Genomic DNA, 14,767 nt, shown 5'->3' on the forward strand with positions numbered 1-14,767 from the left:
GCTCCCATTGTCTTTAATGGAGGTGATAGCGTGAATTACTAGGGGAGGTCCAGCTTTGCAATTGCTTGTAAACCGGAATGAAACATTTACTGTAGACTCTCCTGGAAACAGCTTTGAGGCCCAGAGCTTTGCGGAATGGGTGTCCTTCAGAGCACACCCGTGGTATGGCTTCTTGCTGTTGGGCCCTTGCTTCGCTGGATGTCTGTCACCTGTGATAGCGTGCGATGGTGGTATTGGGTCAGCCAAGGGATCTTTTAAAATATGGAAGAACATTGTTTAGTCTTCATGTTTTACAATCATAAATCCTTATTTATGGATTTCTAGGTTTTCAGGGGCTCATGCTTCCAGTCCTCCAAACAACTGGAGTGAGTTACATTTTCTGTCTGCATCAGGGCATAATCTCGCTGTTAAATATATGGCTCTGCAACAGGGCTTGCCATCTGAATTCAGTGTGCTGGGCTCTTCCTTGCAGGTGGCAAAGGTTGGAAATTTTGTCCTGAAATGTGACTGCCTTGAGGGCTTGATTTGATTCTTCTCTGTTTTCTCTTGCAGTTAAGATCCTCCTCTTCTATGTCATCTTCTACGGTTGCCTGGCAGGTATATTCATTGGGACCATCCAAGTGATGTTGCTCACTGTCAGTGAATTTGAGCCCAAATACCAGGATCGAGTGGCACCTCCAGGTAACTAAATAGGAGGCCCATGTTTGACTTGGTGCAAGCTGTTCTGGGGAGGCGGGTTGGTTACTCACCTCAAGAAGGAGGATGAAATAAGCATGTCGTTGCTGCAACACATATTTGTAGGGGGTGGGTATGTTCTCAGCCTTCTGTGTTAACAGTACTGAGGCTTGAAGGCAATCCTGCTAGAATTAAAGGTTGCATCGCATGAAATATGCCTCCTGTCTGACAGGAGCTCAAACCTGGTTTGCTCTTCCCTTCCCCTAAAACAAAGCGATGGAGTAAGGCTAAGAGGCTTCACTTGGGAATGAGTTGTATGAAGAAGCTGAATTCAGTTTTTTTTTTTTCCCTAGCCACTGTGTTCCCATGGGTAAGTGAAGGGACAAAGGTAAAATGTTAGCTTTATCGGTGAATCTGCAGTGCACAAGGAGAAAGGGGACGGTACCAACTCTGGGTGTGCTTACTGAATTGTATTAGCCAACACTGAACTACACGGTGTGATGTAGAGGAGATGGTTGCATTTACTAATGGGTATTTCAATTGAATGTGTTGTGGGAGGTTAAAAGCAGGTCTTGTAGTTGCTGATGCATGACCTATAAAATAAGTCTCTGCTCAAAATTAAAATGATCAGTTGAGCAGTGTCTATGGCCAGCCTGCCTTGGGTGGGGGCAAATGGAGTAACTAGCCCTTGCCGCAGGTTTCCCTGCTCTGCCTGTCCTGGCTCTGCTGTGCTATCTGATTCCCGCCGCAGCCAGAGGCAGCTCGGAGCGTGGGGGGGAGCTGCGCAACTGCTGCTTTCCCACATTACAAATGACCTTGAGGCTGGTTGGCACTGGGGATGGTAACGATCTGTCTCCAGTTGCTCTGTAAAACAGTTCAGAAGCTTTTAATAACAGTGGTATTTAAGTGACAATTGTGAGGCTGATGGCTTGTAGCTACAGAAGTTGGCTCTAGTGTCTTAGAGCCCCACTGTCTGCAGTGCTATGCTGTGATTATTCCCTGCTCTAACAACACGAGGAACGAGGAACGTTACCATCACCAAATGGTGTTTTATCTCGGCAAAGAAGCATCTTTTTCAGATAACTGCTTTTCCACCAGCTCTTTTTAAAGACAGAACAGAGACTGGAACTGCTGTGTTAGCATGTGACACTTCTTAATGTACCAGCATGGCTGGGGTAAATGCTGTCTTAAGCACTGAAAGTGGCTGTTTCTGTCTCTGCAATGGGCTCTGACATTTGCAGGAAAGACTAAACTGTCACTGATACTGCCCAGAGCCATTAGCTGCATCTGAAAAGCCAACATGCCTAACGGTGGAGTAGTTGTTACTTTAATAATGTGTTTTTCCCCGGCCGAAGCCCAGTGGTCTCACCAGACATGAAATAATTAGCGAAGAAGCCCATGGATCTTGGGTCACATCCAGATAGACCTGCTGTTTAGCCTGATGTCACATAATTACTCATTCTAGGTAAACTGTTCGCTTTCTGTGTAATAGCAGTTTGCGATTCCAATTTCAAAGCAACTCTGTGGTAAAATTTCTGTGTAAGATTTCAGCCTGCAGAGGCTTTTTATGCATCTTTTAATTGCATGCTGCACCAGTTTTTCTGGGGCTTACCCTTTTTTTAACCAAAAGAAGGAACTGAATTTTGAGACCCTCTTGTAGCATGTACTACAGAAATCAAAATGGAGGAAGAATGAAAAGGTCGTCGGGGATCTTTGTAATGGGCTTTCAGGACGTGTACTGAAATCACGGGATCCCGCTCCTTGAAGATATGACAGTAGGGAGCCCAATAAACAAGGGTTTTGAACCATGCTGTAATGGCACATGCATACAACTTCAAGGAAACAATTACCAGTTAATAGCACAGGGTCTTTTGCAGGGCATCATGTGACAACTCTTTCTACAGATGAGGACAAGCTGGGGGTAAGGCGTGGTGGAGGTTGGCTCTTAATGTGGAGTAAGTTCCTCATCCTCTAGCACAGCAGCCATTATACCACAATGAGTCAAAAATAGCCTTTTAATGTAGGCTTTCAGAGGGACTGACACTGTAGTGAGTTGCTGCACCGCTGTGTTCGGCAGGTCAGCAGTCCCTGTATTCCCCTGCTGTGCAGGGCTCTCCCCTGTGCTGCAAGCACAACTGCTTTTCTGACAACGAACACATGCGTGGGCATGTTCACTCCTGCACTTGGTGAGCATCAACTCGAATTTTTTTGTGATCTGGGACCCCTGCAGACTATGAACTACATAAAGTAGGGTGGTGTGCAATTCTAATTCCTGGTTCTTGTGGGAAGATTTGCAAGCCAAGTAAGTATATTGGCAGCTTGATAGGGCCTTGGATTTTCTAGGAAGCTAGAAAACCTGGTTTTATTCTTGTTACAGTGCTCTGTCCTTCTTGGGCAAGTCACTGTTGTCAGCCCAAAATGGCTGGGAAAGAGGAAACTACACTTCCCTTCAGGATTTACAGGAGAAAATGCTGTAGGGGCTGCTATGGTACCATTCTTGTTCTGAAATACAACAGATTTTGTAACAGCAACAGAACCTACAGGATGTTTTATTGAGTTATTGACATAGGTATAACATTGAAAGCCATAAAGTGCTATTTTTGTAGCCAAGTGTCATTAATATGCTAATTGGTTTCTGCATTGAACACAACAGGAATGTTATACAGGGCTTCAGGGCAAGCTGAGTTTTGTACCTTCCCATGATACTTCCCCCCCTGCCCCCTCCTCTTTTGTCTTGAGGTGGGGGAAGGGACAGTGCAGCTCACCTTCTTGTCCAGCCTTGCCATTGTATTGTGACAGCCCCAGCTCCCAGTTCCATGTGTGCTGCCGCCTCAGACTATGCTTTAAGCGCAGAGGACTTATCCTGCTACTAGGGAAGGGTGAGAATATTGCCTCTTAAACAGTGTACTGTGTTTAAAAAATAATTCTTCATTCTCCTCCTCTTCCCCACCCCAATGTAAATTGGGCTGTGTATCCTGCCATCTTGTGGTGTGCATCCTGTGAAACACAGCATCCCATCACTAGGGCTGGTGTAGGGGGGAGAGCTCACTGCTGCCTGTGGCTCTTTTTAAGTGGCAGCTGGCAGGAAGAATCCCTGCTCAAGCTAGGGGATTTCAGGTGTCCCTGCTCCAAGTGCTGCCTGTCCATGATGTGTCATGGAAAAGGCTGGTCTGGTGTGAATTCCCCACTTGGCTTATTTAGCTTGTATAGCAGTGGGGAGGTAGCAGGAAGGCCCCAAGGAGTATGTGCTGCCTCCTGTGAAGTCACACTTTTCTGCTTTTGTCTTTTGTTGTCTCAGCACCTCTGTTTGGAAAAAATCTCTGAATCTCAAGCTCCAGGGATGTTACCTGCCAAGCAGATTTTGCTGCATTTTTAGAAAACTTACGCCTGCTTTTTGTACTTTGGGGATGAGGTAGAAGGTGACTGGAAGCTTGGAAGGACATTGCTTGGTATGGAGGCTTTTAAAGCCTATCCTCATTTAGTGAGCTGGGGGTGGTGGTAAACAGGAATGGTGTAGTGATAAGTCATTTTGTCATCTGTGTCATCCCCGGAGTGTTCAGACTCATTCTGAACCAAGATTACACGGTACTTGGAAGTGAGCATTGCGTGATGAAGCAAGAGTGGTTACTATGGACTTACACAACCATTCCTAATAACAAGCCTGACTTCCCACTTCTAGCTTCTCCATCTTCACCCTCAGGACACTTTTTCCTGAACTCTTGCTCTTCCAGTGTAGAATGATAAAGTCTGCATGGAAAATCTGGTTTTAAATGAACTTGAATAAATGTGACTTTAATCTGCAACAGTGGTTTGGAAGTGGAACTGTAGCTTAAAAAAAAAAAAGAAGAAACCAATGAGTTTACATGCCTTTTTTTTTTTTGGCTTTTGGTATCTCTGTACATTCACAGAGCTAGAAAGCCAACAGAAGGTGGTGTCTGTTACCAAGTCAAGGCATCACTCATCATTTATGTGGATGGTGTTAGTCAAGTGAAGATAGGAATTGTATCTCCTAGCAATGCACTCTTAAGAGCCAATTGCAGAAATTTTCTAAAGTAGTTCATCAGTATTTTAGCAGTAAATTACTTAATTCTTCCAGGTGTGAAGAACAGCATCACCACACATGACATCATGGTGCATCTCTGTGGATAGCATGAGATGCAGAACTGTGGCAAACAGATTATAGTCTGAAGATGGGGAGAGGGTTGTCTAGACTCCTGGCTATGAAAGCACTTGAGGCTTTGTTTCTTTTCCCCCATAGGACTTGCTTTTGATGGCTTCCTCATGTGCATGGAGCCCTTAGCTTATTCATGCCTGTAACTTATTGGAGCCATGTACTTCCTTAGGTGTCTAGCCCATGGTAGGTAGCACTGGAATGGCTCAACTTTGTGGTTTTTTTTTCTTGTCCCTGCTTGCTTCAGTTCCCTAATGGGGATGAGAGAAGGTTTCAGAAAGGTTACAGAAGTGTTCTGCAGAGGTTACCTCCTCTCATCATACAAAATCAACACACTTTTTTTTTTTAAACAAGATTGCTTAAGAAGGATTCGGTGATAGTGCTGCTCTGGTAACAGCACTGAAGCTTTATTTTGGCTATGGGGTGTACAGATGGAAAACAAAGAAGGAAATGATAGATCTGTGCTTAGGGCTTTGTGTCTGGTCAGTTCCAGGCATGTGAGAATGGAGGTTGTGGTAGAAGCCAGTCATATGTTTTTAATCAGGATAAAGCTATTTTTCATAACAAGTCTTTCATCTTCACAAATATTTACTTCCTTGATCTCTGCTTTGCTCTTGTCGTAAACAAAGCAAGCACCTGCTGTACTAAAGTCTGGTCCAGTCTGGTTCATCCAAGTACCTGTAAATGCCCCCAGTTAGGCTGAAAGCAGCTCAGCTATGGCCCCAGGCTAAGTCTACCTGGCAGGAAGAGTTGTTCTCTTGCTCGTGGCTGCTGGAATGGGTGCACAGAGGTACTGCTTGGGCTCCAGTGCCATTCTGCAAAGATTTGCAAGACAGGGATGCTTTGGGATGAGAGTCTGTTCTCCCAACCACTTCTCATGGGCAGAGGGTTGGCTTTGGACTGTATGTATCAGTGGCCAGGCTCTCTGAACCAGAGGACAGGGACATTCTGCTAGGTGACTGTCACACCACAGGGTGTATATTGCTGACCTTCCCTTTACACCTGCCATGCCTGCATGGGTGCCTTTATGCATTACCTTGGACAAGACAAACCGAGGTGGGGAGTTCCTATGTTTTAGAGGTCCTGAGCAAAGCTGATAGCTTAACTGCCTGACTGAAGCTTAACGCCTGGCCAGTCTTTCCTGAATTTTATATTTATACACTTGAATAACACACCTGTAACTTGAACTCTGGAAAAGGCAGACCCAGGAGAGGAACCAAGGCCTGGCCTGCCTTTGCTGCAATTCCAGATAGCCGCTTTGAGTGACTCTGAGCCTGTTGCTTCCTGGCTGAGTGGTAACATGAGGAGGGGTTGGCAGGATGGAAGTCCCTTACTAAAATTGAACCCAGCTTATTTATTTTATATATATTTTTTTATAACAGTTTGTGAAACAAGAAAGCAAGTCATTGGTCAAAAAGGGGTTGAAAGCCACTGGCTTTGAAGGATAGGATGTAATTCTGCTAGTGGAGTAGTAAGTTGCTTCTAAACTTGTAACACTCAACCTGGTCGGTTTGTACTGGAGGGAGTTTTCAACGGTTAAAGCTGCTTCCTGGAATAAAACTTGAAACCCCCAAGCTACTCGCTGGATGTCTCGCTATCTTTGGCGACTAGGAGCTGCATTTAGGGGAACAAAGCTAATCTTTGTCCTAGGTTACAAATTCCAACTTGGTGGGTAGCGGTGGGGCGGGCGGGGGGGGGGGGAGTGGTGAGCTGGCTTGAGGAGGGACTAAGCAGAAGCACTCAAGTGGCTCTGGAAAAATTGCTGGAGTCACAAGCTCTTGTGGGTTGGGGCCAGCCAGCTAAGCTGCCTGAGTTTTGCACCAGGGGAACTTGTTGGCAACAGGCCTGTTCTGAAAGCTGTCAAAGCAAATGCTGCTCCCCTGCTCCTTTTTCTTGTTCTTGCTAAAATGAGGATGACAAACTGAACAGAAGTCAAGACCTCAGTAATTACAGTGGCCGCCACAAAAGCAGCATGAACTCCAGTTCCCATTACCTAAGTTTAAAGTGTTAGCCCTGCATCAATGCGTTCAATTAAAATGTGACCTACACATCACAGAGGAGCAACTATTTCCAAGTCCCATAATGAAAAGCAAAGGGGTTGGCACCTATCATCTGTGGGCATTACTTGTATCTAGTCCCTTCTCCATGTATTCTTTTTCTATTCATCCTCCTAAAGTCAAAAGCAGAGCTAGTCATGCAGCCCAGAATCTAGGACAGTCTTTGAAACATCTCTCCCATGTGGTGGTATTTCCTACTCACCTACTTGGTGATGAGCTTCTGATTAGAGAGCTCAGCAGGCTATTTCTGCAATCAGAAATACCTCCTTATGGAGTGAAAAGACCAAGGAAAACGATCAGGCTGATTAATTTACTAAGTGAGAAAATGTCTCCTGCCCTGCATCCTACAAGGGAGACTGCACGAAGGTAATGTGGATTACAACCACCAGAGAGTGACCGTACCTGACTTGGGGAACGTCTTGTCTTTCATTGCAGAGGTTCATGAGTGGACGGCTCTGATGCATCCTAAATGCATAACGTGTTTGGCAGACTTTCAAGTCAACCTTGTAGGGGTACATACATAAGAGTAGGCTTCTGTGGGACTTTATGTCGTGCGGTTGGTTTCACATGCAGACAGCTTCCCTTCTGTCCTTCAGGAGAAGGTGGAAGTGGGCAGGGGACCTGTGGTTGACTTTTTTTTTTTTTTTTTTTTTTGGAAAACCTTGACTTGTAGCCTCCTTCCTGGATTCTGTGATTTTTATCCGCTTAGTGATGCAAACGTCGTGACGAATATTCCAGACTGTTGTTGGAAAGAGGATATAAGAGCCTGTCAGAGCCTCCCCTCTACCAAGCTTAAGCTGTTTTATGCAAGTCCTGAAGTCTGAAAAATAGAAATTATTAGAATGAGTTATGTTCTTGGTGTGCGTTGCATTGCCTGGAGGCTGTGCAGCTCTCAGGTGTACTTAATGTTTTCTTCCCGATTTTGCTTTTCCTAGGACTGACTCAAATCCCCCAGGTACAAAAGACAGAAATTTCCTTTACTGCCTCTGATCCCAAAAGTTTTGAGCCGTATGTGAAGAACCTTGAGAAGTTCTTAAAGGACTATAGTGCTGATCAACAAACTGAAAACATAGTATTTCAGGACTGTGGGGGTAAGTCTTGATCCTTTCCTGAGGGCTTTGACCAATGCGTCGGGTCCCTCAGAAGCTGAGGGTGAGCAGTGGTGGTCTCTGTCTTTGGCCATTCCTTTTACCGTAACCAACGGCATGTTGGTAAACTGGCAGGCTCTGGTTTCAGTCATACGGCTGCTCATTAAATTGGTTTGGACAGACCAGACTTGGCCAAGGGTCTACCTAGAAGTTTATCATAGAGGTTATATGGTTGGCAACTCCCAGATTTCACTTGGAGAAAGTTGCAGCTGACTCTCAGAAGCATGTGGCGCTGACCTTATCCTCTCTGAAAGCCCCATGGTTTTACTGACAACTTTGCTAAAGCCAGTGTTGGTCCTCTTGGTGCAATGCAGCAAAACATCTGGGAGATGTTAACTGTTAATAGATTATATGTAATAATGCGAATGAGACTATCACCTCATAATATGTGCATAGAAAATCTGAGGGGAACCCGCTTGTTAAAGCTGCCCCAAAAAAATCTTTGGGCCAGTGGATTACAAATGTGTTTGTTCTCTTGTCACCTGGAAGAATCCTCAGTTAAAAAACAGAACCCCTGCAAACTTGCTGGTCTGGGACCAGCCCACACGGGGGTGGCTGGGTGTCAGCCTCAAGAAGGTGATGTCACTTACCTGTTTGGGCGAGGGGGGAAACCAAACTACACAGTGAAGCGTAAGTGTTGCTGTTCCTGACAAGCAGATCATGTTGCATATGGTTGTCTTTTCATTCCCCCACCATGACAGAAACACCTACTGATTACAAAGAGAGAGGACCATATAATGATGCCCAGGGCCAGAAGAAGGTCTGCAAATTCAAACGTGAATGGCTGGAAAACTGTTCTGGAATAAATGATCCTACCTTCGGGTACAGGGATGGCAAACCATGCATCCTGGTCAAGCTCAACAGAATTATCGGCTTCAAACCTAAGGCAAGTATCTCTTCCCTTTCTAGCAGAAGCTACTGACAAGGAGGAGGAATTGGTTGCAGTTTTGCTGTGCCTGCTTTGCCGTCTCTGGAGAGAGATCAGTATTAAACCCCTTCTGCAGAGCAGAAATTGTGAGATGATCTGAGTAACTGGCTTTAAAAATACTTTTCATTAAAAAGCAATGAAAACTGCGCACGGCAAGTTGGTATAACAAGTAGCAATGAACCTCACAGTGCAAACTCCCGGTTATGTGCCTGGTAACTTCTGAGCCTGCTAACTGAATTGCTCTAAAGGGGCGTTTTCTTCAAATGTTATACCTATTTTCAGTTCCTGTGTGCTTCCATGCGACTGTCCCAGACTGACTCTATCTGTAGTGAGATCAGTACATTGTGTCATGCCCTGATCTACTACATTCTTTCCTCAGGCAGTGTAGAGTTGCCTGCCTTGCTAAAACCACTTAATTAAATGAAGTAGTGCTAATATTAACTATCAGACTGAAACATAGGCTATAAGGCGTAAACTACATCTGAGAGTCAGGCACAGCTCTTGCTGCAAGGAAGGTGAAGAGATCTTTAGGTTATTTAATGCAGTTTCCCAGACACTGTAGGATGCCTCTGTCGCCCGCTTGCCCTGTGCTGCACCTGAAGGCATGTTTGCAGTAATGCTGAAAGATATTAATCTGGACAGGAACAGTTTTCACCTTTAGTTTTTTCCCCCAACACATTTAAATGCTAAAAAATTGTGTAAGAATTCAGTGGTAGAGCACATGCTATTGAATAAGGTGGTGTGCAAAACCTGCCCCTCCATCTTCAGGATGGAAAACAGTGCAAATGGTGTGCTAAGCCACCTTCACCAGCATCTATCAGTGCAGTTGAGGATGGGGAAGGGTGCCGTCTGGCTAACGAGTTGCAAGGGATGTTTTTCTTTGAAGGGAGCCTGTCCTGTGCAAAAGAAATGAGTTGAATTTTGGCTCATCTGATCCAGGGTGGAAACAGTGGCTGCATTTTAGCAGGAATGTGCTGTGCTTGGTATGTGGTGGCTGTGGGATGACATAAGATGTGCACGTTTGATGATGGGAAGAGAAGGGTTTGGTGTGTTTCTCTTTTCTTTGCCACAGAGCTCTGAAGAGCTCCAGACTGCATTAGGCAGCAGGGCCTAGTCAGGGAATAACTTTACATGTTTCATTTAGAAATGAGGTGTGTATCCAAGGCAGTATTTGTTTTCCTTGTTCCACGCTCCAGCAAAGAGACCCTATAGCTCTGGTGTCAGGCAAGGTGTGTGTAAAGCAGGTCTGAGAGTTGCAAGGTTGCGAAGCAAAACTACGGCACTTGTCAAGAGACCAATATCAGAGTTGGCACTCCCCACCTTTCCCTGACATACTCAGAGCCTTTGTCCTTCCCTGTAGGTGGTGTCAAAGTTCAGCAACGTCAGGGTGCGACTGCCACTCCTTGTTCCTTCTTCTGCATTTCCAGTCCTAACTGCATGCACCTGGCAGGCAGGCGGCGAATCCTCCCGCAGCGTGTCTCTTCCTGCCGCTGCCCGGGCTTTGCACAAACAAGCCCTGCTAGCTAGCACTGTGCCATGAAACAATTTCCCCGGCGACACCATGAAATTAAAAATAGCCTGGTCTGCTTGCCTTGGTATCTATCCACAGCAGTAAAGCTGTAAGAACAGACAACAGCTCTGCTTGGGTTAAGTTCCCCTGCTTCTAGTTGTGTTACGCTGCTTGTCCCTCCCAAGAACCACCACCAACAGCTGTTGCCTCTGAAACGGAGCTGAAGGGATTCCGGTTAAGGGCACGTGTTTGGTACCATTGACCTTTGCTGCTGCAAAGGTGCTGCAGTCTGCTAAGAAGTGACTGGTGTGTAACGTCCCCTTGTTTTGGCTTTCTTCTAGGCTCCGGTAAATGAGAGCCTCCCTCCAGAGGTTATGGCAAAATACAACCCGTATCTCATCCCTGTCCACTGCAGTGCCAAGGTAAGTCAAAATGCAATAGAGCAGAGTCGGGAAGCTGCAGGGGAAGAGTCCAGTCTTTGTCCAAGTGTAGTTACCCCTCTCTGCCTTTCTGCAGACAACAGGGGTGGTTCTTACTTGGGGTGTGTCCCCCTCTTTGGAACAGGAGTGTCTCAAAACCTCACTGATGATGGATGACAGTTAGCACTGCCCTCACAGGGAGGGGTAAAAGCAGGGCCAGATAAGGAAAAGGCGTCCTCAAAAGTAGCCATTTTGCTTCCAAGTGCTGTACTGGAGCTCTTGGCACGGTTGGCTGAAAAAGTGACTCCAGGGCAGAGCTGTTTTACTTGACGCTGTAAAGCAGCTAAGAGGTAAACTTTTTTTTAGCCAAAGAGGGCACATTGGTAAGATAGGAAGCTATGGTGGTTTCCAAATGTGTAAAGTGGTTGAGGCTTTAAATAAAGGGAAGTCCTTTTCCTGGCTGATGCATGCTGGGAGGTGCTTACTGAGTAGCTACTGGTTAGACAGGGCTTCAGTGTCCTCTCCGGTGTCGGGACGTCCTTGTGCTGTCAAGGTGAGGATCAGTGATGGCCGAAGAGAGGTCGCGGTCTTGGTGAAAAACAACAGATGCTGCTAGGGGCAAGGGCTGCAAAAGGTAGAGTTGGGTGATTGTCATTGTTCTTCCTTTTCCCACCTCTAGAGAGAGGAGGATGCAGACAAAATAGGCACAGTGGAGTACTACGGGATGGGCGGCCACCCTGGCTTTGCCCTTCAGTACTACCCCTACTATGGCAAGCTCCTGCAGCCGCGGTACCTGCAGCCGCTGGTGGCCGTGCAGTTCACCAACCTGACCTACGACATGGAGGTGCGCGTGGAATGCAGGGCCTATGGGCAGAACATCCAGTACAGCGATAAAGACCGCTTCCAGGGACGCTTTGATATTAAATTTGACATAAAAAGCAGCTGATTGTAAGCACAACTCTCTTCCCACCCCCTCCTGCCCCTCCTCCTAGCCATTTAAAAGGTTAAAAAAAAAAAAAAAAGAACAAAAAAGAAAACCTACTAGTCTTGAACAAACTGTCATACGTATGGGACCTACACGTAATCTATATGCTTTACACTAGCTTTCTGCATTTACTAGGTTAGAATGTAAACAAAGTGTAGCAATAGTGACAAATATTTATTCTACTGTAAATGACAAAAGAAAACAAAATTGAGCCTTGGGACATGCCCATTTTTACTGTAAATTATGATTCCATAACTGACTTGTAGTAAGCAGTGTTTCTGGCCCCTAAGTATTGCTGCCTTGTGTATTTTATTTAGTGTACAGTACTATAGGTGCATACTCTGGTCATTTTTCAAGCCATGTATTGTATCTGTTTTCTACTTCTTGTGAGCAAGGACTTTTGCTGTCCAAGGTGTAAATACTCAATGGGACTAGAACTGGCATGATACTTCTCATTATTTTGTTCCTTTTCAAAGAAAGGCCCACCTGTGAGATTATATTTAACAGCACTCCATAAGGCTTCTGACTTTTCTGTGGTGTTAGGGTTTTTTATTTGGAGGGGTGGCAGGGGAAACTAACTTAAGTGAAGTTAAAGAGAATAGATGATTGTGTACTGTGCTCTGTAGCGAATGCTGTCTCTCTCTCCACCTTTTCCCTCATCCTCCAGTATGTTGTGTGTGAGACTGGGTCAGACTATCACTCTCCTCAGTGATAGGCATAACTCCTTGCTTTGTATATTTTCTTTTTCTTTTTTTTCCTGCTCAAGGCATCGCACACTGTGGTGCTAATGTCTTTATTGAATGTTTTAACCATTTTCATGGTGGAAGAATTTTATATTTATGCAGTTGTACAATTTTATTTTTTCTGCAAGAAAGTGTAATGTATGAAATAAACCAAAGTCACATGTTTGAAAATAAATCTTTATTTTAAACTTTATAAAAGCAATGCAGTACCCCATAGAATGGTGTTAAATGTTGTCTAAAAGTGCAAAACTCTATGTTCTAACATGTAATAATAGCCAGGAGTACAGTGCTCTTGTTTATCTTGTATTTCAGTCAGGTTGAAACATTGGACAAATAAACGAATGAACACACCCTTCTGTGTGCATGTCTTTTGTGTGGGTGAGGATGGAGGCTGTTAGTTGTCCAGAATCTTGAAGAAGTACTGCACCTATTTCAAACAGAAAATACATCTTTATCATGATGGAGATAGTTGAAACATGCCTTGGGGTTGCCTTCAAGTGCTGCTCCCACCTGTGAGCAAAGGTGTTACACATCAGCTCTGGAACAGCGTGGTTTGGTGTTAGTTACCTGAAATTTTTCCCTGAGCTGTGAGCTGCATTAGAGGCTGCTGTGGCACATGTGCCCCTGATCACACCAGTCAGGAACCCAAAAAGTCTTCAGTGTATTCGCCATTACTGCAGGTTCTCCAGGTCTGGAGCCACAGGCCACACATTCTAGTAGTAACTACAGGTAAAAATTGGTTTTATCCGTAGGGTGGGTTAAAGCACCCACCAGTGGTATGTGCTGCAGGTCCAGGGGGAGGGCGCACACTGAAGTCGCAAGCGGAAGAAAGAGTTTTGGGGCAGCGACTTGTTCTGTGTTGCTGCTGGGCCAACAGTGAACAGGCTCTGCCTGACAGGGCTGCTCCGATGTGACAAATGTGGCAGCTGGCTTCCTGCAGGAGCCGAGATCACTTTATGCTGCATGACGCAGATTACCAGGGAGAATTTCTCTGTGTAAAGTAACAAAACATGACTATCCTAGAGCAAGCTGCTTGATGAAGCCTTTCTCATCGGAACGCACGATACTGGAAAAGCAAGCTGCTGAACTTTTTGCCATCTGCTAGAAGGAAAAGCGCAGTTACGGTAGGCTATGGCAGTTAGTGTATGCTTTTGGCTGTTTCATGCTATTCCCCAGGAGCTGGAGGAAATCTCACCTGCAACTGTTTCACTGCTGCTGTATGTTTATAGTGCAGCAAGGATTTAACAAAGACGCTGTGATTAAAGCGCTAAAACACTCCCCAAAGCAAGCTCCACTTGCACAAGAGCTGCAGGAAAGCTGAGCCATTTTGGCTCCCAGCAGTTGGTGGGTGTACTACTGCTGCTGGTTTTGGGGGTGTGTGTGCATGGCTCAAGGTTTGTTAGGATCAACTGCCCCTACAATTCAAGTCTTAGGTGCAGAGCCTGGGGCAGTTTAAAAAAAACAAACAGCAGCAACAGAGAAAACCCCAACTCTGAACTGCTTTATAAATAAAAGACCCAACTCATGGTTAGATAACCTACTTCCTTTTAAGTTACTATATGAGCGCAAACTCCAAGCATGAACTCGTAAAAAAGTTGACGGCTGATTCCGGGGGATGGGACAAACATTGTAGAAAATGTACGGTGCCTGGAGTGGCTTCAGTGAGCAAGTGTCAAAGGGGGGGTCAAATAAGGTACGCTTAGTAATAGCATATGAAATAAAGCAAAAGCAAACCTTTACCCCCTCCCCCAATCACTTTCTAGTACCAAATCAGTGAAAGCAGGATGGCCCGCCCTGATCACTAATTAACTAGGCAGTAATGGCAGTAGCCACCCTAGCCACACACCCTGCAGCCACCCACTGAAAAGGCCCAACTATTCACAGGCCTCACGGTAACTCTGCTATCAGAGGGCCGCTTCCACCCCCAGACAACCCCCACAACCCGGCACGTCCCCACCCCTGGGGAAATGCTGCTGGAATTTGTCAGCCCTAGTAGAGACACGGCATTAAAAGGCTACAAGATGGTTAGGGAAAAACAAACAAACAAACAAACCTACACCTAACAACCAAACCAACACCTCCTTCCCCTCCCCCCAAAAAACCCAAACAACTATCCACCAGCCGCCCCCCC

At 45.6% G+C, this 14,767-nt stretch overlaps 2 protein-coding genes across 2 annotated transcripts in view; one reads left to right on the plus strand and one right to left on the minus strand.

Moving 5' to 3' along the window:
* Positions 1-224: 224 nt before the first annotated feature.
* Positions 225-12,987, plus strand: ATP1B1 (ATPase, Na+/K+ transporting, beta 1 polypeptide). The gene is made up of 6 exons (XM_010567670.1): positions 225-237; positions 553-681; positions 7,839-7,994; positions 8,753-8,937; positions 10,831-10,911; positions 11,588-12,987. Exons 1-6 carry the CDS (start codon positions 225-227, stop codon positions 11,852-11,854), a joined length of 831 nt encoding a protein of 276 aa, XP_010565972.1. The 3' UTR covers positions 11,855-12,987.
* NME7 (NME/NM23 family member 7) overlaps positions 12,642-14,767 on the minus strand; it is a 90,684-nt gene continuing 88,558 nt past the window's right edge. The window contains exon 12 of the mRNA XM_010567384.1: positions 12,642-13,063. Within this exon, the coding sequence (XP_010565686.1) occupies positions 13,031-13,063 (33 nt within the window). The 3' untranslated portion in view covers positions 12,642-13,030. The remainder of the gene's footprint in view (positions 13,064-14,767) is intronic.

The sequence above is a fragment of the Haliaeetus leucocephalus genome, unplaced genomic scaffold, assembly GCF_000737465.1.
Source record: "Haliaeetus leucocephalus isolate CR32 unplaced genomic scaffold, Haliaeetus_leucocephalus-4.0 Scaffold228, whole genome shotgun sequence".
In the NCBI taxonomy this organism is placed as follows: Eukaryota; Metazoa; Chordata; class Aves; order Accipitriformes; family Accipitridae; genus Haliaeetus; species Haliaeetus leucocephalus.

What these genes read in the sequence shown, in the direction of transcription:
- ATP1B1 (XM_010567670.1), top strand. An exon ending in GGATCGAGTGGCACCTCCAG is followed by an intron (nt 682 to 7,838) that starts GTAACTAAATAG and finishes TGCTTTTCCTAG; the next exon opens with GACTGACTCAAATCCCCCAG. An exon ending in TTATCGGCTTCAAACCTAAG is followed by an intron (nt 8,938 to 10,830) that starts GCAAGTATCTCT and finishes GCTTTCTTCTAG; the next exon opens with GCTCCGGTAAATGAGAGCCT.